Source organism: Epinephelus moara, chromosome 20, assembly GCF_006386435.1.
Source record: "Epinephelus moara isolate mb chromosome 20, YSFRI_EMoa_1.0, whole genome shotgun sequence".
NCBI classification, from domain to species: Eukaryota; Metazoa; Chordata; class Actinopteri; order Perciformes; family Serranidae; genus Epinephelus; species Epinephelus moara.
In genome coordinates, this window is record NC_065525.1 from 28,764,759 (window position 1) to 28,790,515 (window position 25,757).

A 25,757-nucleotide genomic window follows, 5' to 3' on the forward strand; every position below is an offset into this window, starting at 1 on the left:
TCTTAATTGTGGGATCAATAAAGGTGTATCTTATCTTATCTTATAATGGAGCATCATCAGGTAATCAGAGCAAAAGTAAGCCCCAAACTGCTGGTAACTTACCAAATGAAATCATAAAAAAAGCATATCTTAATTATTGTATTACCAGGAACTGCCTTGTTTGTCTGTGCCAAAGTTTTAGTCTAGTCATCTTATGTTGTTCAGTTTTATGTGAGTTGTTTTGTAAACTGTCACAAATGCAAAGTTGTTGTGGACCTCAGGAAGAATAGCTGCTGCAATGCAGTAGCTAATAGGGAAGCTAATAAATTAAACTAAACTAATATGAGAAACTGCCTATGAAACCACCATTTCTTTATTATAAATCTGTCTGGAAATGTGCAGAAAATTGTCAAGTCATGAATATAAAGTGCAGCTGTAGTTTGGGGGGCTATATTTCCTTTGTAGACTGATTCTCACACGGACAGAGACATAATATCCTGCAGTTTCTTGCATTTGCTGCAATCAGTGTTACAGGAACATGACACTCTACATTGTTTACAGTACATGCTGCGTTCACGTAAATCAGGAAAATCTGATATTTCCGAACACCACTTAGAGTTGCACTTGTCCGTTTCGTCCATTTCGCCAGTAATTCATGCTGTAGACACAGGAAAACAACAAAACCTTTAAGTTTATTTTGTAGCCTAAATATGGTTTACAGTACACTACAATAGGGCTACGTGCTGGCAGACAGGGCTGCAGACAGAGCCAATAATCTACTCGACAGGGCGGAATAACATCCAAACACGCCCACCCTAATGTGCCTGAAGCCACATCCACATTTTTTGTGATAAGCGGAATTGTTTCGACAGCTTATTAATACAACAAAACACCTGGAGGACGTCAAATTGTGAAAGTGACTGATATCGGCTCGGTTGTTATGAAGTTTAGCTAAATAACGTTTGTTCAACCAGGAACCTTAAACGGACAGTAATGATCGCTTCTGATTGGTTGAAAGGTGAAAGGGGGCGGGACGAACATTCTGAACTTCAGGGGTGGCCACGGCAAGTTCACGTCGGGGTAACGCTCACAGGTTGTGGAAGTCCTGCCTTCCTCACCGTGTCACAGTCAGTGGGACTATTTCCTGTCGGTTTTTGGGAATTAACGGTGAGACAGACGGTTTAACGAGCGGTGAACACAAGTGGTGGTCAAGGTGAGTATTAAACAAGTGTTGAATTCTCCTACATTACAGTGCTGAGGCGCTGACAGTTGATTACGCAGCATGCTGCAGCAACTGTTGAGCTCAGGTTAGGCTTCACAGAAGAGGATGTAAACGCCCCAGATAATCTACATTTTATGTGTAATACATTACCTATGATGCGGCTGTACGGCTCTCTGTTATCTGTCAAAGTAGGGTAGAGACTGAAAAGTATGTGCCAAAGTCTGGGTGTCTCACTCAAGCTAAAGCAGGTGCCCTTATTATGCTAACGTGTACTCCCACAATTGTCAGGACATGTCACCTTAAAGAAGAGTTCACCGGTATGAATGTGCTCCTGTTATGTCTGCTTTCTCATGTCAGTTTAAGCTATGAAGCTATGGGCTGTAAATCATGACCTCATTGTTTATCATTAGTGCATGTCAGAACACTGTCTCCAGGCCACTCTCCAAACATTGCTGCCTGGGTTATTTACAATAGTCATGACTCCAAAAGCCAAATCTACTGCCTTTCTACCTCCTAATTGTCAGACTGTAAATGTGCATCAGCATAATGGGTAGAGCATGTTGATTAATTTTGAGTCCAGAACACTGAATTGTTGCCAAATGAAATGACTTGACACTTTTTTTTTTTACAGACAAAGAATGGCTGCACTGCGTCGTCTGAAGCAGTGCCACTCCACGGGCATTGCTATCTCACATTTTCACACGAGCAGCCGTGCCTCTGCCAAGCAGCACTACAAAATGCTTGTGCTCGGAGGAGGAAGTGGTGGCATTACGATGAGTGCACGGATGAAGAGGATGATGGGGGCTGAGAATGTGGCTGTTGTGGAGCCCAGTGAGGCAAGGATCCAGTAGACTGTGATAATTAATGTCCACGCTTCTCTTTGTGTGTCACTAGAAGACAAAACAAGCTATAAATTGTGAATTCGTGTTTACATTTTTATGTTTCAGCTCCTCAGAAACATGACAGTAACATTTATGTTTTCTTCAGATGCACTACTATCAGCCAATATGGACGCTGGTTGGTGCTGGTGCAAAAACTGTAGCCTCATCAGGTCGCCCCACAGGGAGTGTTATGCCGTCTGGAGTGAAGTGGGTGAAATCCAAAGTTCAGGAAATAAACCCAGACACAAATACTGTCCGCACAGATGATGGGACTGAAGTATGTTTGCCGTGTGCATTGAAGTTATAAAATCGTTTAATGATGTGTCATTTACTGGCTTGGCACTGAATATTTACTTTCTTTCACATCACAGATCTCCTATGACTATTTGATTGTGGCTCTCGGTATGCAACTCCATTATGAGAAGGTAAAGTAAAGCTTTGTTCATTTATAGTAAACTTGTACCATTGTATATAAAGTCAGTAAATCCCAGGAAATGTATGCTTTTCTACGCTGCAGATCAAAGGATTGCCAGAGGGGTTTGAGCATCCAAAGATTGGGTCGAACTACTCAGTCCAAACTGTGGAGAAAACGTGGAAAGCACTGCAGAACTTCAAAGAGGGCAACGCTGTGTTCACTTTCCCAAACACTCCTGTGAAATGTGCTGGAGCTCCACAGAAGATCATGTACCTATCAGATGCCTTTCTCAGAAAAGTACTTAAAATTCCGAATGTCATGTAAACGTTGTACAATTTGAAACTATCAAGTGTGATTTTTCCAAATTAAATCAAGGTATTTTTATGTTTCTATCCAAGACAGGAAAAAGAGCAAAGGCCAACGTAATGTACAACACATCGCTTCCTGTGCTCTTCGGGATCAAGAAATATGCTGACTCATTGTGGGACATTGTGAAACAGCGTGACCTACAAGTGAACCTGAGGCAAAATCTGATTGAAGTGCGGGCAGACAAGCAAGAAGCTGTGTTTGAAAACCTCGACAAGCCAGGCGAAACCAGTGTGGTGGAGGTAAAACTGTTGTAGTAAACAATAATTTCAACATCATAGTGTAGTATTAACTTTCATACAATGGACAACCTATTCCATCACGTGCTGTGTGTGTTCCTTCCTCTTTAAATTCTTAGTTTTTTGTCTGTGTGTTATGAACAACCTAATAAAGAACAGATTATTTCTCCCTTTGCACCTAAAGATATGCCAAAATAGGAAATAAACTTTGCTGTTTGTCTTTATTAGTATGAAATGCTTCACGTCACGCCACCAATGGGACCCTGTTCTGTGATCAAAGGCAGTCCGCTGGCAGATGAGGCTGGCTGGTTGGATGTCAACAAAGACAACCTCCAACATAACAGGTATCCGAATGTGTTTGGGATTGGAGACTGCACCAACCTGCCCACAGCCAAAACAGGCGCTGCTGTCGGTAGGTGATCATTGTGTCATTAGTGTGAACATTGTAATAACGCAACACTGGAAAGCCCTCTATTGCTGCATGCAGTCCCTGTACTTAAATCTTTTGTTAACTGCTTGTGGGTTTTGTAATTTGAAACGTACTGTCCTCAGTGTATTGCACAATTGTGTATTTACACAAGACTATAAAAACATAGACCACGCCTGATAAAGCTTGCAATGTCGGGACATTAATGATTGGTATCTGACATGTTGTATGATTATCTCAGTTTACCTTTGTGTTTGAGTGTACCCTTACATTTGAGAAATGTTTTGCATGTGATGCAGACATATGGTGAACAAAAATAACCCTCTGTGCCTGGCTAATTTAAACTAACTGTGTCTGTGCCATTTCCTGTCTGTTAACTGTTAGTAATGGGAAGTTCCTGGCAATTTCACATCACTGATGATAGCATCAGGTTGTAAATTTGTGTTATGACTTCTTGCACAACTGCAGTCTGACTGCAGTAAAGAATTTAGCCTAATCGTGCTCATCATGTTTAGATTCAGTGTATTCGTGCAAGGTATGTCATGCTAAATGACACACCTAGCCATAAGTGAAATACCATACCTTAATAATGTCTCTCATAACTATGTTTTCATTCATTTATAATCATCTGAAAACAAGAATCATTGTGTTTATATCACCTTAGAATGAGCCGTTTATACACAGAAGGTGTGGATCCTCTTCTCACAGAGTCTGTCATGTTTTCACGTTGGCCACTGTCGCTCTCCTACAAGCTTGGCATATGGGAGAAGTTTAAGTTCTGTAATCTCACCAAAAATGCCACTAAATCCTACACTAGACCTTTAAAGCTAATGTTGTGTTTTTAACATTTTAACCTAAGCATGTTGAACAGGCTAACTTAATTCTTGCTAACATTTTAGTGCAGGAAAGTTAACTTTATGAACATGACAGTCTCAGAATCAATCGACTGTTGGTCTGATGCCGAAAAGCCTCGGGGGCCAGTGGCCAATAATATGGGAGATCCAGCGTAGCAAGCAGATACCTGGGCCAAGACCTTCTCTTCCTAGCGCTGGTCATTTCAGCTAATCGATATGACAATATCAGCATATGAATACAGATACATTTAAAAAAGCTCTTAAGGCGAAGTCATCAGCAGACGATAGTCGGTGTGATCTAAGATTGCATTTCGGTCAATGTATTCTGTCTCTCCACACTGACTTTTTACGTGCAGCTCAACCATGATTCGTCAGTACTACTCAGAGTACAAATGGACATCAGAACACTAAAGTAAACAAAATCTTGTCCCGTTGCCTACAGATTCTAAATACTTAGGCATGTATCTTTTTATAGAGATGACTAACTTGCTAACACAGTATGCCACTTTAGAAAGCAAGCTTAAAGAACAGCTGAGGCTCACCACTTAGAGCTTGGATGACTGTTGAGCACCTTTTCCCTTGATGCCCTACTTCAGTGAGCCCTCTACTGATGAAACTTTGTATGTACATCAGTTTAACTATAAATCAAATGCTTGTCTCATCCAATAAAAGAATATGTTGCTGTTACAAACTTCTCCTTAAAATACATAAAATGCTTTGGGCAGAATGTAGATCAAATTCACTTAGTTTGCTTCAGTCAGTCATCTCAGGTGTTTGCTTCTTGACTCATGGGAAGTCCAACACACATTTTACATGGATTATATGAAAATTAATGCACTCTAAGTCTAAAAAAAATCGTGGCTACAGAGGATACATTTTGGATTAGGTGAAAACGGGGGTTTCGTGGTTAGCACTGTTGCCTCACAGTAAGAAGATCTTCAGGCCCACTCAGGCAGCACATGTAGATTTTTGCATTGTGCCGCTGATGTAAAGTTTGCATGCTCTCCCTGTTTTCCTCTGGGTCCGCAGTCCATAGACACATCTGCTAGGTAAAATGGCAACTCTTAATCCTCCATGGGTGTGAGTGTTTGTACATGTGTGTCACCTCAGTGATACACTACTGACCTTTTCAATGTGTGCACTGCCTCTTTCCCAGTGTGTGGTGGGAGAGGCCCCAGGCCCCTTGCACCCTCTCACATGATAAGTGGATAATGAACATGCATGTATAGATAGTAAAAAAAACACTGGATTTTCTTTTACATCATTAAATGTTAAACTTTAAATTATTTGCCACACTAGTGGTAGAGCACCAAAGAATAGCTACATTACCATTTTTTATTCAAACTATTTTCCTTTCCTTTGTGTTTTACTACAGCCCCTCTGGTCTCTAAACTTCTACGGTGTGTCCCAGATCCATACTACATATTGATTCTAAGCAGATTTTTATTTTATAGTATGTTCACACTGGAAAAGTGCTGTAGATGGATGCTAAAATAAATTGTAGATGGTGGTGATGCATCTCCACAAAGATCTTGGAGAACAAAAATAAGTAATGAGTCTAAAGGATGGCACTTTGCTTTTTATTTGTGAAGTTTGACTTGCAGAAACATTTCAAAGTCACAGTTTGATGGACATATTGTGTCATTTTGTCAGTATAAAGTACTGATTTGTGTGTGTGTGTGTGTGTGTGTGTGTGTGTGTGTGTGTGTGTGTGTGTGTGTGTGTGTGTGCTTACTGCTACAACTGTGACAGTTGTAATACTCACTGCACAGAACTAGCATGTAGGATGGATTTTGGACACAGTGTAAGTCTTCTTGATTCCTAAAAAGAGAACTAACACATTCATTTCAAAGAGCTTATCATTTGTTTTCTCATTCTCAGCTGCACAGAGTGCCGTCTTGAACAGAACCATCAGCAAAGTACTGAAAAATGAGAAGCCAGATAAGATAGTAAGTGACAAATTAACATCAGACCTTATTCATATTTGTTCTCTGTTGAAAAAAATGTGCATATACATAATGAGTAACTTCCTTGTTCACAGTATGATGGCTACACCTCGTGTCCGTTGGTCACAAGCTACAACACAGTGATTCTGGCAGAGTTTGACTACAATGGACAACCCCTTGAGACATTTCCCATCAACCAAGCCAAAGAACGAAGACTCATGTACCACATGAAAGCTGATGTGATGCCTATCCTCTACTGGCATGGGTTTCTACGGTATGTACACGGTTATAGGCTTACCAATAACATGTTGAAGCTGGAGTGCGGTACTTTTACATTTAAATGAGCGTCTGTTACATTTAAGCCCTTACCAGACGAGCTCTCACAATGCTGATTAAGCCTATCGCCACCAGGGAAAGCTCTCCTTATTTCACATATACTGGAGTTGTGGTGTCTGCGGTAACATTTACCAAGCTGGGACAATGAAAGCAATGTGTTTTACATGAACTAACAGGAGCCAAAGGGGAAAGTAAGGAGGGAGAGACCATAGCCACGGAGCAGCGGCTAGGAGTATGGCAGAAGCTGGGGTGGAAAATCCTAAGAAGTCTCTGGAGTTGATGCTCCGAATATAAAAGAAACTTGGCGCTAAGAGAAAGGATAAAATAAGATAAAGACTTTAAGAGAGTGTTCAGGTGGGGTGGGGGAGATGGGGAAGCAGGCCAGAGGAATGCGTCATAAGCAGGCAGCATCCTGCTGGTCTGAGAAATGAAGCCAAAGCTGAAGTGCCAAAAACTGAATGGATGACTGAAACTTGAATGGCCATTGAGGCTGGCTCCAAGAGTGGGTCAGTTTCCACAGACCTCCATGTTAAAATGTTCAACTTACAGCAGAAATAAAAAGTTTTGGTCTCTGTAGCTAGTTTATTCGTTCCTGACAACTGTAAGGGGGTACATTTTTATAAAACTCACTATTTAAATGTTATAATAATAAAATAAATTTGAGAATAATAATTAAAGTAAATGAATAGCCGTAACTGTGGCTATTTAAGTTTTTTTGTTTTTGTTTTTTTCAGTTAATGAAAGTTAATGTAATATTTTGGTTGTCTAAAAAAAAATTTGTTTAGCATTTGGTTGCACTTAAAGACCCTCTCAGGAGTCATATGTTTAGATTGTGCGATGCGTACATTTTGTTTTGATGGTTTAAAGCCTGTTCCCTAGCAAAAATTAGCATTAGCATTGTCAGTGGTCTGGGCATGTGACACTTATAGGGTAGACCCAGAATACACTGGAGGGATTTATATATATATCAACAGGCCTGGGAATGCCTTGGGGTCCCCCAGGGGGAGCTGGAAAGTGTTGCTGGGGAGTTGGACATCTGGGGTGCTTTGCTTGGCCTGCTGCCCCTGTGACCTGGCTCAGATAAGTAGATGAAAATGGATGGATGGATTGTCATTGTCACAGTCAGCTATAGCTGAAAATGCACCATGTTGATCAAGCTAGCAGCTAGTGTAAGGATTATTGAATTTCCCCTCAGGGGGATTAATAAAGTATATAAAATTAAAAATGAAAAAAAAAAAAAAAATTAATTAAATTAATCTCTACCCTCACATCCAGATAGGGTCACTTTTGGCTTAAAAATTCCAAGATGGTGACCATCAGAAATGGGAGTCCACAAACCACTGGGTGACCTCACGGTTACACCCATTATTTGCACAGTCTATGGTGATAAGCATGTTGTAGTTTCTGTAATAACTCTCACTGTCAGATGTAGCAGACAAAAGTTCTGCACTCCAGCTTTAACAGTTGGTAGTAATGCATCATACCACATTTCATTAATGGTCTGTTTATTTTCCTTCTGTCAGGGGCCTGTGGGGCGGACCAGGACCATTCAGGAAACTCTTCCATCTTGGGATGAAATGAAACCTCACCATCAGTTTGCAGGATAACAGTTACATTCCCAAAACTTTTAGGCAAAGACGTAGCACATTAAATTCACCATAAAGGGGCCAGTACAATGGTAACATGTATGGCCTGGACATCAAGACTAATTACAAGAAGATCGATCAAGTTATCATGAATATTGAAACATTAAATCTGCTGTAAGTGGTGCGCTGATATTAACATGGAATAAAATGACTCCCTGTAATGAGAAAGAGCAGAAACAAAGTGAGATTTAAATTTTAATTCTGCTGTTGTGTGGAACTTCTAGCTGCTTAGAGGTCAATGTTTTGTGTTTTTTTGGGGCTCATTGAATGTAATGTCTTGCTGCTTTCACCAACCCCATTATCCAACCAGATATGAGATTTTTATTGGAGCCTAGAACAAAAGTTTGTAGAGGATTCTTTGATTTGCAACCCTACTGTAGGTGCACCACTATACTTTTATAAGCCAGTAGGTTTCACCTGAGTCCCACAGCCTTACTGGGGTTAGCCAGGTTCTTCCAAGGTTCATTCAGCTTCTTGCTGCATAGTCCATGTTGCCCACTTGCATCCAATTTTATTTGTTAATTTTCACGTAGCATTATTGAACAACTATTCTCATTAATCACAGTGTACGATGTGCTCTTTTTCAGATTGCTCCACTACAAATTGTGTGTATTGGTGGAAGTCAGTTATTGTGTGTGTACTGTTTTGCCATTTAAGGATTTTGGTAGTCTCCATTTTAAACGCTAAAGCATCCAGTCTGTGAAAATGTATTTTTTTCATAGTACTATGTCAATCATTTGTGCTACCAAACCTTTTGTATGAGTCACTGTCTTCTGGGAATGGTCGACCATTAACATGGAAACGACCACAAGTGCTTTTCTTACACGTAAACATGAATGTCAGATATAGAGTTTTGTACATAGTGATTATTTTTCTGAGTGCTTAACAGAGTTATAACATCTTGGTGGTTATACAGTCACTGCTGACTTTGTGATTGTATTTTTAAAATTATTACTCTTTAATCATTTAAATGACTGTGTACACTTATGAATCTACTGTAATTACGCTGTTAAAGAACAAAGTGAAATTGTTGCTGAAAAATCATAAATATATACTCAGTATAGTTTCAGTCTTGTTGCACTGTGTGGAATTTTACATCTGCTGGTATTACTGAAACACTGAATGTTATATTTGACTTAGTTGTGCTGTGATTTTTATATTTTATTGTTTGCTTTTTAAGGTCCCTGATTAATATGATCTTTTAAGGGCTTAGAGCACAATCTGCAGTTGGTGTACAACTGGCAGCCTCTACATGGTCTGCATTCAGATGTGTAGTGTTTACTCTACTAAATTGGCTGTAAATGCACACCATCCATTTGACTCTGGTGCTGTAGCAGAAAGGGTTGTTAGGAATGTTTTTACATTGTTGAAATTCCCATAGTTTTGCAGTATTGTTTTCACATTGAAAAATGACGCCTTTGAGTCGTCAAAAATCTTCAGGATAGACTTCCTCAAGGCAGACATTTTGACATGCCATGCACAGGTGTATTTAATAACATTAATGATAGCTGCATTCCACTTCGGGGAGGCACTGATAGAGACCTTTTTGCAGCAGGTTGATTGGTAGTTTGGGTGCGACTGCCCTCCAGGCAGCCACTTCATTTCATAAGCAAGTTTCATCCCCCCAGGGCCTGAAATTTGCTTCACAATTTGATTTAGTGAATATCTATTTCTTAATAATGCAGCTGAATACACAATGTGTCTCAAATGCTCTTCTTTGCTGGTGTAAAGTTTGGACAGCTGGGATACAGCAAAAAGCTATGAAATTCAGATGACGCCTCACGTATTTGCTTGTTTGTATACTCAGTTTGATATTCCAGTAACAGTTTATAATCACAGTGCTGCTCACCAGCCAACTTAAATCTCTTATCTGCAGTTTCCCACATGAGCTCTTTCAGCTGCATTGGACTGAAGACTAAAAAAAACAATGTTAATTGTTATGCACTTTAATTTTCAATCACTGTAATGTTAAACATGGCTGCAAACATGTAAGAACTTCTGGCACTCTTCAGGCAAAAAGATGCCAAAAAGTATTGTCCTTCTTAATGTGTGACACACACTACAGATAATGTAACTGCTGTGGTGATTGTTTGCAGCAGTCTTTACATTCTTTACAGCTTCCTTGTAGTCGCACAACAATACCAGCAGGGATAAAGTGCAGTGTTGAGTCTCAGTCAGGCTGCGCACACGCACCGTGGGCTTTTTTCTGTTGACTCCGCCACGTTGGTTCTCCTACGTGTGTGTGTCGCATTCCCCTGCGCACCACCAACGTTATGTTTGTGATGAGGCGGGAAATGGCGTCCGCAGACATGTTTGGTCTTTGACTAGCTACCGAGCGACAGACACAGCTGGCAGCAACAACCACGGCTCCACCTCCACCGGTGGCCGCCACGGTCGTGGCCGAGAGCTGACAACGCTGCGGCAAGTTTGAAGAGCTCCCTGGATCGTCAGTAAGTAACGAGCGGCGTCAACATGTAAACAAAAAATGTTTGTCTCCCCCCCGGTAGCCCGACTGCTGTTAGCTAGCTAGCTAGCGGCTAGCGTTAGCCAGCGAAGGGGGCGTAGTCTAATGGCTGAAAATAATTATGGAAGCGAACTAAATGACGCGCTAGCAACAGCATAGCTAGCTGATAAATAGATTTATGTTACCGATGCATAGATGTATAGTTTGCATGTTAAACACAGATATGTTCACGGGGACACATGTGAGACGTGCTGTGGAAGCTGAAGTGAATAATGTCACGGCCTTGCTTTTGCTGCCATTGGCGTTTTGTTAGCCTGGAAGCTAACTGTAGCCGCTTGTGTTAACTAGCCGCGGAACCCACTGACAGCATCTGGTTTAAGTTACGTTAAGACAGTCATATTGATAGCAGGTATATTCAGCGGATAGGTGCCAGATGTTGGCACATTAACGCACAGTCTTGTCCTAACATGTGTTGAGCACCAGCGTCAAACCAGCGGTGGCTGTACACTTGGCTTTTGATTCTAAATACCAGCAGCTGGCTAACGGCGTTAGCTGACGTCGTTGGTGTTAATACAGCCTGTCCAATGTTACATAACGACAGACAGCGATGGTGTTATGCTACCAGATATGATTTAGCAACAGGTAGATAATAAAGCTGCAGCATAATGCACCAAACATGCATATATAAAGCGTTTACTAAACATCAGCTTAATTTGAACATACTAAAGGCCTCTCATAATGTAGTTTATCACCTAAGTTGCACCGCCTGCTCCACTGACCGGTCTGTTTGGCGTACTGTACATTAATAATTTGTACCCTAAACTTTCTTATGATCTTGTTAGGTAACCGTGGCAACCAGTGAAATATGAATTTATCCTTACTTGATCGTAACATTTAGACTGAAGCTACAGCACCTTCATGATTATGATCAAACAGTTGTATTAAACTGGTCTAATGTAGCTCACTCATTTTGATTTCTCAAGCGTAATACATTTATTTTACTCAGATATTTTTTATAGAAAATAATGTCATTTATTCCAGTAGCTTCCATTCAGTCAGTATGGCTCAGTTCTTCTACTATTGTATGAAAGTATTGTTTTAGAAGTTAGATGTTTTGTTTCAATAGCTTTCATGTAATATGACCAGGCTGATGAAGGGTGTCAGTGTTGTAATATTTTTTGGCATTGGTGTTAATGACTCACTGAGTCACATTACATGAAAGCTAAGAATAGAAAAACAGTAATGCCATGAAATTATTGTCTCTACTTTTTAAACAGAGCAAAAAATGTCTAAAAACATCAATATATCAATGTATAAAAATCACCACATATCTTTTGAAAAATTGAATTGAAAACTAGTTAAACTATCAGTGAATTTAACATGCAGTGTACAGGGCTGGGTATCAAAGCCTAGTACCTTTTTCGGTATTGACCGAGTTATCTTGTTAACCTGTTGATTATATAATTTCTGGATTTAAAGGAATACTCATAAAGAAATAATCATTTGTGTATCTATAACTCATTGATGTTGAATTTGTGAAGAAAACTTTGTTTTTCTGGCATGCCGCAGACGAGCAAAGGATCCAAAAATGGAGAAAATTGCTGATGAATTGAAGTAAAAGGGGTTTGTGTTTAACAATGTTTAACCCGTTGAAACCTAAGCAAGTTAGCTTGGTTTCCCTCAAAAACATGGGAAGAAGGCAGTGAGCAATGAAAGAAAAAATGGAGGGGGGGGTGTTGCAAGAAATTAGCAAAAAAAAACCCAGAAAATTAGTTAAAAATAATAATAATAATAATAATAATAATAATAATAATAATAAAATAAAGTTAAAAACAAACAGACAAGGAAATGACCTGGAAAAAGAGCTTAAAAAATATAATAATTTCAAATATATAATAATGATAATTATAAAAATAGTTTTTCCCTACCTTTTTTGTTCTTCTATTTTTTAGATATTTTTTAAAATCTATTAACTTTTTGCAATTTGTGGGATATTTCTGACCAAGTTGCTCATTGCCTTCTACCCCCCAGGTTTTTGAAAGAAATTGCACCAATTTGCTCAAAGGTCAAAGGTTTAAACAGCAAAGCTATTGTGTAGTACAAACCAAGTTTCATTTAACCAGTCGTATGATCAGTTTCTCCCAAACAGACAGGACTTTTCGACGGGGAAGTATAAGTGAAACATATCTATGCTCTCTATAAAGCCAGACTCCACTGACAAAACAGAAATATTACCTCGTTGAACACAAGAGCTGTTTGTCTACCACTGCCTTGGTCAGTTAGTTTGTGTGACTTTGGTGTTTTAAAGGGGTTAGTTCAGATTCAGCAAAGTCACAGAGTTACACAAAAAGCCTGTCAAGGCAGCGGTACACCAGCAGCTCCCGAGTTCAGTGAGGTAATATTACTGTTTTTGTCAATCAAGTTTTCTTCACGAATTAAACGTAGCATTGGGTAAGTTATTAATATACAAATTGTCATTTTGGGGATGATGTATTCCTTTTAATTAAAACTTTTAGCTGATTTTAATTAGGGAATATTCTTGTAAAGCTGCTTGTAACACCCTGTAACATTCAAGAAGTTCAGGCTGCTGTGTTTGGTGTTGCCGTCATCATTTAAGCATTGTTTCTTAACTCTCCTTTCCCTCTTGTCAGATTTTTCTATGTGACGTCGGAGCACGATGAGGCTGAGAGTGCGTAAAGCTCCTCAGCAGCTAAACTTAGGCCGCCGAACCCACCCGACCCAGGCCAAGCGGAAACACCGTGAAGTGGAGCCATCTCCGGTGAGAGGTCGAGGCAAGATGCAGAAGAATGAAACAGGCCTGTTCTCCACCATAAAGAAATTCATCCGTGGAAATGCTGTTAAGGTGAGCTCGCATTAAGATTCCCAGCTGCTCTTTTACCATTTTATGTTTGCTGCTGTAACATAATGATACACGTGGGAGCACACTCTCTTGCTTAATGCAGAGAAAAGCAGTGCCTCAGCTGCATTTTGTGCTGATAATTTGAAACAGTGACTCACACATAATAGCGAGGAGTGCTTTAAGTTTCCTGACAGAAAGTCTCAACACAGCCAACATTGTTTCCTACTCACTAAGTTTCTTTGAACTTCCGCTGTTTACATTGTGACAGCTGTTATGAATTATAATGATTAATGGTATGGTAATTCCCAACTGTAAAGCCCCATAGTGTCTGTTTTTAACAGAAAAAATAGAGCAGGCTGAGAGCATTTCTCTAAAAGCAAAACATTTCCTCACTAATGAAATTGTTTTTTACTTGAGCCACTTTCAGACATGCATCTCATTACTTGGATGTCTAAATATCACTTGAGTCGCTTTACATGAAAGTCTTAACGACAATCATACTGGGTCGGACCTTGTAACATGTCTGTGACTCTTTCAACACAGTCGAAATTGAATGTAAGTAAAGGGTGCAGCAGCTCAAAGTAAAAAGATGCAGAGTGAGTATGAAATGAATAAAATTAAATACGTCTCTTATTTCCCTGCACTCTACAAACTCTATGAAACACCATGATATTATCATCTCCTGTGCACAGAATAAAATCAAATAAGTTTGGTGGAAAAAAATAATTTTGCATAATTTCTAAATTTAGTACATTTCTTTTTAGATGTGGACTGAGACACAATGGTACCATGATTTTATTTGCTATCATTACTTTTTTCCTACAACACTACTAATTGGCTTTCTCATCATAATAAAGTGCAGAGTCTTAAGGCCCAGACACACCAAACCTACATAAAAGAACTAGTGCCAAAGACGACTGACTGTTGCCTCATGTCGCTGTGTCTCGGCCAAAATATTGTGCTTGAACACACCGCAAAAACTACAGCCATCGACCAACTAGTATGGGCGCTCTGCGCTTGCATGAGAGGAAATAACTCTCCCTACCAGCAGGCAGCGGTCGTCTGTATTTGAGGGAAACCAGAAGACTGACAGGACAGAGTCAAGACGCTAGTTAGCCAGTTAGCACTTTAACAACACAACCCAGTGTTGAAAGAACATATTTACCAATAACATAACAAGTACAAACTGTTTCTGCTAAGGGCTTAATGGCAAAAAAATAATCTTGCCTAGTGCAAAAAGTTTGTTTTACACCCTCTTGACTGTAGTTGTTTGTTTGCTTTGCTCGTCTTAGTTTCCCTTGTGGTGCACTGACCTGAACTGCCAGAGTGATTTCATTCACAGACGGGCTGTACCAGCTCCGACATCAATACAACATGCTGAATCTAGTAGTGCTCACTGTGCGGGACACACCACAAAAAACTAGGGCAACAGACGCTCACCGACAGCTCGACATTGACCGACTGCCGAGCTTCAGCTTGGTGTATCAGGGCCTTAGATAAAAAGACCAAAAATCCACAAAGGAAGCTGTATTCATGTGAACAATTTCAAACATTGGCTTGTTCTGTATCTCTGGTTTTATTTTCCTCAGGTGGAGCAGGACATCCCTGCAAAGAGGAGCCGTATTGATTGTAATTCTGAGAGCGATCTAATTACTTCAACACCACAGACTAGAGGCCTTACCAACAAATCAGTCTCCAGAGTTTGCCGAAAAAGTCCAAATAAAGGTATTTAAGACCCAGTAAGAAGTGTTGTAAAAGAAATGTCTCATCTTGTCTGTAGTGTAACAGATCATTCGCCTTTTCTAAGATTACGAAAAAGAGAAACCATACACGGATAAACAGAAATCTTTACAGATATTTTTGGGGTTGTTATTAAAGTGATGTTGTTTTTCAGACACAATGACCTGCAACAGTAAACCCATGAAACCAAACGGTAAACTAGAGGTCCCCGTCGAGGCAGCAAGCAGCCCACCACGCACCACCCTGCTCGGAACCATCTTCTCTCCCGTCTTCAACTTTTTCTCACCAGCAACTAAAACTGGTAATAATTAATGTTTGAAATGTTTTGGAGTAATTAAAAAAAGTTCTTCTGTGATATGTGACCAAACTGACTGACAGACCGCTCTTGTCATCTGTATGTAGCCACTCCTGGTTCGGACTCTCCTGGCCAAGCGGTGGAGGCAGAGGAAATCATGAAACAGCTGGACATCGAGCCAGCAGAAGAAATGCCAAGCAGCACTCTCACATCCACAGAGGGCATCACTCCGTGTCACCCTGCCCCGATGTTACCGCAGAGGCTTCAGATTACCTCCGATCCAACCATAGAAGAAGGAGAAATAGTCACAGAGACTGACATGCCGCCATTAACAGGTACGACCACTCTCAATAATAATTATAATGCATTTTATTTATAGGCGCTAGAACCCATGGTAGTCAAGCGGGCAGATGGTGATGTGAGTTGGACTGCAGAAGAGGATCTAAGAGTAGGGGAGGGTGTGTAGATGTGTAGGAGTTCAGACAGGTAGAAATGATACTGGCGGCTGAATTCTGGACCAACAGGAGTTTATGAAGACACTTGAGAGGGAGCCCAAAGAGGACAGAACTGCAATAATCAATACAAGATGTAACCAAAGAATGAACAAGGATAGCAGCGCTCTGAGGTGTAAGTGACGGGCGAAGATGATTCATATTTCGTAGATGAAATTTGTGCAGACTGAGTGACATTATTGATGTGGGCTTCAAAGGACTGTGTGGTGTCCAGGATGACACCCAGACTCTAACCTGAGGGGATGGACAGACTTTTGAGTTGTCAATGGTCAGAGAGAAACTGTGCGGATTCTTTTAATGTGGGAAACTCTCTTGACTTTCAGAAGATAAACACTAACAGTTGTCATTTATTTTTGCTTTGATGATCGGATGGGTGGAATTTGCAATAGTAGGATGTCAAATCAAATTAATCTTCTTTGGGCCATGCAGATTTGTAAACATGACACTGCTCTCAAGTTGGGTTTTCTCTGTGTCGTTAACAGTCAAACTGTTAACATGGTTGTCGCTCAGCCTTGTAATTCAACACTAGAGAGCCGAAGTGAAAGTGAAACTTCAGGTCCCGTTTCAGAAGTAAGAAAACCTCATTCAGAATCCCACTGACATTAGTTGGAAAACTAAAAATCCAGCCTTGGATTAGAGCCTTTCTCAACAGTGTCCATATGTTTAGGTAAAGATGGTAGTGAAAGTTAGTTAGCCTTTAACGAACAGCCTTCCCTATAAGCTCTGGACCATTGTGAGTAAACGTTATGGGGTGTAAAGGTTCTGAAACTGAGACAGAAACCGCGACATTAACTTCCAGTCACATGTCGCAGCCTCTCCCTCGACTTCTAATAGCAAGTGCTGCTGATTTGTCTCATGTGACTATGGACAGTAAATCCCGGGAACAGGCTTCACGATAGACCGATGACAGAGTTGGTGAATAAGATATTGATGTACAGAAGCCGGTGGAACAGAGGGTAGTCTGAATGTGACGTCATGATTAGGGCTGTGACGATAAGTGCATCACTGTGGTCAGCACTGCTTTTTTTAAAAATATAAATACAATAAATTCATTGAAAAACATGCTGTTTTGGCTCTGATGCAGCCCCTCTGTCTGCAGTCACCACTCTGTAGCCTCACTCAGTGTCCCGTGACAGCATTGTCTCATTGGTTACACGTGACGAGTAATAGCCCATCAACACTGAAGGCTGCTGTGCCACAGTTAAAGGCTGAGACTGGAGCTCCTCTGGTGAGCGAGCGGACTGCTAATTGAAGTTACTGGATGTAACTTCAGTTGTATGAGTGCAAGAACTGCAAGGAGAAGTAAAGGGAATGAGATGGCACGGTGCTGCTGATGCTCATTCAACCTGCAATGGACTGTTCATATGAGTCAGCTGTGAATAGAGAGGCCATTCTGAGGAGCTGTTCAGACACTACACTGATAAACCAGAGAATTATACAGTTATATACAATTATATTTATGATGTACATGCACATAATGCTCTTAAATAAGTCACTGCAGTAAAAAAAAATCCATGCCACCACAGGCCTAGTCATAACTTTGACTCTTTGTTGCTCAGGAACATAATATTTTAACTCCTTTTCCATCTCTCTGCCGATCAGCTCCTGGTTGTATGCCAGACAGTGGTTACCAAGATCCGTTACCTGCAGCTCCTCCAGAAACAACGTATGAAGAGGAATGGGAAGTTTTTGATCCGTAAGTTGGTTTGTAAGCAGCTTTTAACAACAGTGTTTATTAAAAATAATTCCAAAAATAAGTTGTCAAGCAAAAATAAGGAGCTTTTTGTGATCAGATGTCGTCTCACATCCAAGGTGACATTACATGCTGCCAACCTTGAACCACTAGATGGCAGCAAACACAGGACTGTGAGCCTCTGTGATGTCATGAGACAGCATGTTTACATGAGACTAAAGATTATATAACAGTTCAGCTGATTCACTCATCTTTTAAATATTTAAACACTTCTTTAAATCTTCTCAGACCTTTGCAGTATTTAAATTAGTGGTGACAAGACAGACTCTGTGCTCTTACCTCTTAATATTTCAGCTGGATTAACAACACTAACATTAAACTTTCCTTGTTGTAAAAGTTGCTTTTTGTCGGGTAATTGATTAACTAAATGAGAGCCTTTTTTACTGTCTCTCTGCTTTAAGATACTTCTTCATTAAGCACGTGCCTCCGCTGACAGAAGAGCAGTTAACACGCAAACCAGCGCTACCTTTGAAAACACGCAGCACACCAGAGTTTTCTCTCGTCTTGGATCTGGTAAGCAGTGAACCGTTTCTTGCTATATATAACATAATGAAAGTACATTGACTGTAATTGGTTTTTCCCTTCTTTTTCTGTCATCAGGACGAAACTCTGGTGCACTGTAGTTTGAATGAGCTAGAAGACGCAGCCCTGACATTCCCTGTGCTCTTTCAAGATGTAATATACCAGGTACTAACTATTAAATGTTGTTCTCTAATTGAATGGTCTCTATTTACTTGCTGCGGTGATTAAATTTCTTCTTCTTTTCTTTTTAATCTCAAGGTGTATGTTCGGTTGAGGCCCTTTTTCCGTGAGTTTCTTGAGCGCATGTCTCAAATGTATGAGGTGAGATGCAGCTTCAGTTTCCAAGAGACTCCAGAAAGTTTCTGTTCAAATTAAGGTTTACATGTTGCTCATTTATTGCTGCTGTCCGTTTCAATTTCAGATTATTCTCTTCACCGCTTCAAAGAAAGTGTACGCTGACAAGTTGCTCAACATCCTGGATCCGAAGAAACAGTTGGTCAGGTCAGTGACAACACGAGACTCTGAAGTAGCTTTTATGATAAATATTGTGTTTAACACTCTGTGTGAATGTGCCTCGAGTTAGCTGTAGAGATGAGGAGGAAATTAAGTGTCAGCTCAGATTTTAACAGGATGTACAAGCGCAACCACAATAAAGCTAGAGGAACTAGTTTGCTATCGAGTCGGGGTGTAACGGTGCACAGAAGTCACTTTGGTGCAAGTTCAGTGCAGCAGATAAAAAACAAAATCAATTTCGAACAGTCAGCAGAAGTCTGAAGACAGACGAAATCCTCTTGCTGGGTTTGTTAATGAGATAACATTTTTCCCATTGGCAACTTTGGTAAACTTTTTTCATTATATATCCAAATACAAACTAAATAGAGAAATAAAAGTAAAAGCAAAACTTGTGGATGAGGAGGAGTGTTACAGTAAGTTCCACTGTGGCTGAATTTTAACATTTAGAGTGCTCACATTAATCATCCTGGTGATCGGCACATCTGAGTGATGTCATTGAATGCTGGCAAATGACGTATCTTAGCATGTACGATGTGTTTCCATTCCCATCTCCTCTAATGGCTGAGCAGTGCAGACACACCATTGTTGTCTTATACACAACTCTGCCACACACCAGTCAGCTTGTTGTCTAACCTCAACATGTTGCTAAGGGCGTAAGGCTAAAAATATCCAGGCGGAACTTGTGCTTGTGAATTTTGGTTCCACGTTAGTACCACATTACGTGCACCAGTCCAGTATGAATACGGGAACTGTTACAGCCCTATCATGCATGATTCAGCCAGGAAAGTTGACCAACCTTACTGTACACACACCCCACCGTTAAGTGGCCCAATGGGGCAAACAAAACTCCACCACTGACCCAAATTACCACATAAGACACCTTTATAACACTCAAAGCCAGGGGAATTATTACAAATAAAACAAGCAAACAAGACAACAAAAATCCCAGGCTGAGAGGCAGCAGGACCAGCAGTCCCCACACCAGAGGCCTCTCTCCTCTGCTGCTGGCACAGGAGCTCTTAAACACCTCCTCCATGCCAGGTGTGATGCACCTCGTTAAGTAATGCAGCACACCTGGGCAGATCTACAGTGGAGGGAAAAGGGACAGCAACACAGAACACACACAGCCTCGAGAAGTAAGATGAAGATATTCAGATGAAAGATAAAAAGAAAATTTGTGCGATGAAGAAAGCTTGAGCTCTTTGCTTTCTTTTTCCGACAAATAAATGAGGAAATAAAAATCATTTTTTCTGCTTGACAGCAAATATTCCTCCCTCGTTGTGACTTCCTCGTCGTGGGTGTGGTCTGTAATGGATGTTTCTGGATGTTTGCATAGTGCTGTTGCTGGTTTTCAAGTTAATCAAGTTTGCTTGTCGTAGCAACAGTGAAACAAGCATCAACATATGCACTGATGATTTTGTTTATCCTCCACACACACCCGTGCTTTCTGATCTCCTCCACACCTCTGATGTCTTAATAAATCTCCATCCATTAATACAGTCTGTACAATAGTCTGGGTGGATGCAGCAGTAACTTCCTCTTCCTTTTGTCAAATAAACAAATGAGAGGAACCTGTTTTGCTAACAAAAAGCAGACATATCTGGATAGTGCCAAAGTCAGTATGAAGAGGTGAAGAAGTCGTCCTTTTCTATACCAGTTTCTTTCTTCTTTAATTGTGCTGTTTTGTTTTGTTTTTTTAAGTAAATGAGGATTATTTTAAGTCAATATGGCCTTTTTAAATACTCCACTACAGGGATATTATCAGTTCTTTTTGTTTGTCTTGTGAAGATCTTGTTGTAAAGCTGTATTACTGCATTAGTCTCTCTTTCTCTCTCTTTTCATTTTAGACATAGGCTATTTCGTGAGCACTGTGTGTGTGTTCAAGGAAATTATATTAAAGACCTAAACATTCTTGGACGGGATCTTTCCAAGACGATAATAATCGACAATTCACCCCAAGCCTTTGCCTATCAGGTACAACATTTTCACACCAACCAGTAAACCAGTTTGTTTTTAAACTTGCTGTTTCTGCCAGTGTTTGTGTGTCACCGTGATATCTGAGCACAGATTTCTGTGTCTGTTGCAGCTCTCCAATGGAATCCCTATCGAGAGCTGGTTTGTGGATAGAAATGACAACGAGCTTCTAAAGCTTGTTCCTTTCCTCGAGAAGCTTGTGGAGCTGGTATGTATCTCAACCTCTGTCTAGTTAGACTGACACCTTAACACCACCGGTGGTGTGTTGTGACTAATCCACCTACTCTCCCACTGTGGACAGATTCAAGATTAGATGCACAGACACACAGTGCATTTTATATTTACAGATAATAAGAGCTGATGTAAGAAAAACATGTCATCAGTGTTGAGCAGCTACGACAGAATGTACTGCATTATGATGAATTCTAAGATTAATGTGGATGAAGTCACAGGGTTTAGATTTATTACAGATGACAAAGATCATAGGAATATATTTTAAAATATTCCTCAAAATAATCCAAGCACACTGAACACATATTTTAATGCAACACTTTTTTTGCTGCAGTTTTCACAGGTTTAAGTTAAACATCTTAGAGTCTCTTACGCACAGAAGAGTTATTTCTCTCAAATTTTGGTTGCAAATTTGTTTAAATCCATGTTAGTGAGCACCTCTCCTCTTCCAAGATAATCCATCCACCTGACAGGTGTGACATATCAGAGTACTGATTGAACAGCATGATTACTGCTCAGGTGTGCTTTGGGATGGTCACAGTATAACACCACGTTTACACATAGCCGGGTATTTAGAGAAACGAATATTCCCCCCCTCCGTTTTCAATAATAACATCGTGCACACAACATCGTTTTCAAAAATGTTGTCATTTACATGAACCCGGATAAATACGCCGTCATAACTATGCCAAACCTGTGGGCGGCAGTGTAGGGAGAAGGATGAAGCCATGCAAGCCAATCAGAATCCTCAGAATCGACGACAACAACAACGAATAAGACGCGCGACTTCCTGTTCCTTTCAAAACAGTAAACCTGGCGAGAGGTTCGTTTGTGTGGACTGACAGTGAAGTGGAGCTACTCCTAAGTGTCGCTTTAAACAAAGCGTTTGCACAAACGTAAAAATGAGTACCACCTTAACAGCATCCATGATCAGTAGCCAAACAAAGTGTAAACATAGGTCGCTCACATGACGTCAAGCATTTGCTGGCGCATGCTGTGACGTTTCAGAACCTAAAACCCCGTTTGACCCAGTTTAGACGGCAACACATAAACGGCGTTTTCAGAAATCTCCACTTTGGCTGGAGTTTTTACAAATGATCATTTTCCGTGAAAAAAAAACTCCGTTTGCGTGTAAACAAGAGGCCAAACCGCATGAAAATATGTGCGTTTTTCCTACGTGTAAATGGGGTATAAGGCCACTCCTAAATGTGCAGTTTTATCTTGGAAAAAAAAGACCCTTATTAGGACTTGACAGGACTAGCTCTACAGAACTGCATTTTATGGGTCATAGGTAGAAATCAGTATCAAATGTACCATTTGCATCGTGTAATGTGACACATCTGCTTCTCATGGAGTTGATCAGGTTGTTGATTGTGGCCTCTTGACCCACTCCTCTTTAATGGCTGTGGGACGGTGCTTTTGTGTGCATAGAAATAGTTTTAATTTTTGACTTTAATCATGAAAAATGGGAGCAAAAACAAATGTGTTGCATTTATATTTCTGTCCAGTGTGTGTTGAGCTCATTGTAAGATACTGAACTGTCTTAGAGCCTGTTTATACCTGGTATTAACATGCATCTTGGGCGAGATGGTCACAAGCGGATAGCACCAAATACAAGTGTAAACGACCACTCAGGTGTATTGTGATGTGACCTCTCAAACCACTTGCTAAGGTGGTCGGGGACGCATTTGACCACATGTCTTTGTAGTGTAAACGCTGCGGTTTACTGGTGCATCCCTGACAAGGACTATGTCATAAATGAAGGACGTGGTGGTTGCACATTTAACAATGAGTTAGATGCTAGAATTCGCCTGACAGCAAAATCTCCAGGTGTACCGACGCAACCACTAACATGACTGGCGAGCAGCTAATGAGGATGTAGACGTAATAACCATGTGCAGGGCCCTTTGACCTTCCAGTATATGACAAAGCAGTGACAAAATCAGAGCACAAGTGGTCAGCTGGAGACACATGATACATACAGGTGTGAAGGAAGATGTGTCTCAGCTGTCCACTTGAGTTTAGATCACTAATACTACTCACTAATACCAGGTATCAACAGGCTGATAGAGAGGTGTTGATTTGACTGCATCATCATTTTGGAGGCTGTTTGCATTGCTGCTGTTGTGTTATAATGAGACGTGTTTCTAATATTTAATTACCTATTTGTGTGGTGGACAAAATAATACAAACACCTCTCAGTATAATGCTGTACAGTGCAGTAGCACCACAAACTGCAGCCTCCAGAAAGACAGTGGAATTGAATCAACACCTCTCTAAAGCAGTTTGAACTCGCCATTATAACCATGAAGGTATTTAGGGTTTATTGCAGGACTGTTGTATTGGACTGCATTAGTCTGGACACTGATGGATCTTAAGCCCAGTTCAGACCAAAGATTCACGACGAGACAAAACAGTTTTAGAACGTTACAGAGAAAAGTTGCAGCAGTGTGAAATGACCAGTCTGAGCTCGACTCAAGCCGGTTGATGTTGTCGCCTGCAACTCAGCTGGTCAAATTGCTGGCTGATGGTTTTAGAACGTAAAACATGTCACCTGTTTCTACAGCCAGTCGGCTTGTAGTGAAGTCAACCACAGACGGTGTGTTCGCTTGCTGCGACAGGTGCTCTGTCTCTGCCGAGCCCTCTGTTTCCGTGCTCACGGTGTGCTGGTGTCGGATAGTGGGTCGCTGCTACTGCTCGCTGTATGTGCTCATGTCCCCTCACACACACACATTCTCATTGACTAACTAATTGGTGCTGCTTATTTATATTATTGTGGTGTATTTATTATGATCACAGTCCATCTGATGGTCGTTTAGTTTGTTTGTTTCTGTTTCATCACTACTACAAATGCAGCTGTAGCCAGTATCTCACTATCACTATCCTCATTCATATTTTAAGAAGCTACAAATTATATTCAGCCACAAAATAAGCCTGAAAAGCTGGAAATGAGAACAGAAGTACAGAGAGTTGTTGCATAGAGATGATACGCCGTCTCATCTAGTTGCATTAGTGTGAACTGACAGGTTATTATTGTCACGAATCTTTGGTCTGAACTGGACTTAATACTGTGTCACTTGAGTCTTGTTACTGTCAGCTTGCCCACATTGCTGGTAAACTAGAGTCCCTCTTCATCAACAAAGACCTGAACAGTCTGTTTTCTTAATAGTCTCTGATCTGTTCTCTGTCTCGTTATCACAGAATGAAGATGTCAGACCGCACATCAGAGAACAGTTTCGTTTGCACAACCTCCTTCCTCCAGACTGATGACCTCGTCTTTTAGTTCAAGATGGTATCAACATTGGAAAAAAAAAAACACGGACTCCCAGAAGAATATATTCAATGGATTTCTCTTTGCAAACATTGCCATTATTATAATTATTATTATTTTTAAAAGAAAATCATGCAAAAAATTGAAAGTTACGTTTGCGTCAAAAAGCCCTGGATGTTTTTCTACTCGCTCACACCAGATTCAGAACAAACAAACTGACAGACTTTCCACTTTTCGCTCGCTTCTTTTTAGTGCAACTTTTGAAGGCGGCTTCCTGGAAGGTATTTTGTCTTTTTAAGAACCATTTTGGATTGACAAAACTGAATGTCATGCAGTGTTGGATCACATGGACCTCGGTGGCTTCGGCCTGACCTCGAAAGGCCAGTCAAACCTGTATAATATTCACTCTATTTACCTGTAAATACGTGTACATAGTTTTTTTTCTTCAAGGTTTTTAAGTCATTTTATTTTCACTTCAGATTTTAGTATGTTATTCTTTGACTCGGTTGCTTTTATAAACCAACAAAATGTTAGTGTGTTTTGTTTGAAGTTGTTGATGAACAGCTGCTTTTCTGTTGTATGCCTGCATTATTCCTGTGATGCTTTACTCCATTACATGCAGTTGTCTGTAATAAGGTGCAGTTTAAAAAAAAAAAAACAGTCTCTTTGGGAGAAAAAATGTTTCTGAAACGATATTTTAAAGCTATGTAATGTAAGCTAGACTTGGGTCTCAACTGAATACAAAGCCATAATGGCTGAATTATAATTTTGGAGATTTGTATTTGACTGTCCATTTCTGATTTCGACACCTTGATCGTCCTCTTTGATGAGGGGAGGGGTGGGGTGAGTGGGTGGGGGGTTCAGGCATCTTGCACTTTGACATCCAGCCCTTTGTAAGTTGATGTAAAATCTTGTCACTTTTCTATACAGGTGTGTATCACCTCGATTTGTTATGTGGGGGGGTAAAAAAAAAAATGAAATTGTAGCACCAGCAAATTGCCAACATGTTTGCTTTGAAATCTTGTTTTCCAAGGCGTCTTGTATGTGGGATCTTTATGATGTAGGAGTCACAAGTTTTATTGACTATTGAATGATCACTCCTGTTGTATTCAGTGTTACTCAATGGTTTCCTTGAAAATAAATACATTTTTATACGACTCACAGCCTCCTGCTGATTATTAAATACATAACTCTGGTTATATTTCAGAACATTTTGATTTATTTCTTTAACTTTTGGTAAATATGTTAAATCTGGTGTCAACTGGAGCTTGGAAACAAAACGGACCTTCTTCATAGCGGACATTTTGAGAT

General features: G+C 40.3%; 2 protein-coding genes across 3 annotated transcripts; both read left to right on the forward strand.

Moving 5' to 3' along the window:
* The first annotated feature begins 1,029 nt into the window (after positions 1-1,029).
* On the forward strand, positions 1,030-9,380 carry sqor (sulfide quinone oxidoreductase). 2 transcript variants are annotated; one of them, XM_050073415.1, is made up of 10 exons: positions 1,030-1,192; positions 1,839-2,037; positions 2,189-2,359; positions 2,454-2,507; positions 2,600-2,794; positions 2,896-3,105; positions 3,331-3,514; positions 6,265-6,332; positions 6,425-6,603; positions 8,189-9,380. In XM_050073415.1, exons 2-10 carry the CDS (start codon positions 1,840-1,842, stop codon positions 8,244-8,246), a joined length of 1,317 nt encoding a protein of 438 aa, XP_049929372.1. In that variant the 5' UTR covers positions 1,030-1,192; position 1,839; the 3' UTR covers positions 8,247-9,380. The 2 variants fall into 2 exon arrangements, with proteins under 2 accessions (XP_049929372.1, XP_049929371.1); XM_050073414.1 differs by having other exon boundaries at positions 1,031-1,192; positions 1,833-2,037.
* An 879-nt stretch (positions 9,381-10,259) lies between these two features.
* On the forward strand, positions 10,260-25,603 carry ctdspl2a (CTD (carboxy-terminal domain, RNA polymerase II, polypeptide A) small phosphatase like 2a). The gene is made up of 13 exons (XM_050073571.1): positions 10,260-10,761; positions 13,427-13,638; positions 15,225-15,360; positions 15,530-15,676; positions 15,778-16,005; positions 17,785-17,878; positions 18,337-18,448; positions 18,536-18,622; positions 18,716-18,778; positions 18,879-18,958; positions 20,818-20,944; positions 21,057-21,152; positions 24,377-25,603. The coding sequence occupies exons 2-13, from the start codon at positions 13,453-13,455 to the stop codon at positions 24,440-24,442; spliced, it is 1,422 nt and encodes a 473-aa protein (XP_049929528.1). The 5' UTR covers positions 10,260-10,761; positions 13,427-13,452; the 3' UTR covers positions 24,443-25,603.
* The last annotated feature ends 154 nt before the right edge of the window (positions 25,604-25,757 follow it).

Excerpts from the sequence above, each read along its gene's own strand:
- sqor (XM_050073415.1), top strand. The coding sequence starts at position 1,840 with ATGGCTGCACTGCGTCGTCTGAAGCAGTGCCACTCCACGGGCATTGCT. Across the intron at positions 3,106-3,330 it reads GCGAAACCAGTGTGGTGGAG|TATGAAATGCTTCACGTCAC; the intron begins GTAAAACTGTTG and ends TGTCTTTATTAG. Across the intron at positions 3,515-6,264 it reads CAAAACAGGCGCTGCTGTCG|CTGCACAGAGTGCCGTCTTG; the intron begins GTAGGTGATCAT and ends TCTCATTCTCAG.
- ctdspl2a (XM_050073571.1), top strand. The coding sequence starts at position 13,453 with ATGAGGCTGAGAGTGCGTAAAGCTCCTCAGCAGCTAAACTTAGGCCGC. Across the intron at positions 15,361-15,529 it reads CCGAAAAAGTCCAAATAAAG|ACACAATGACCTGCAACAGT; the intron begins GTATTTAAGACC and ends GTTGTTTTTCAG. Across the intron at positions 18,779-18,878 it reads GCATGTCTCAAATGTATGAG|ATTATTCTCTTCACCGCTTC; the intron begins GTGAGATGCAGC and ends TTTCAATTTCAG.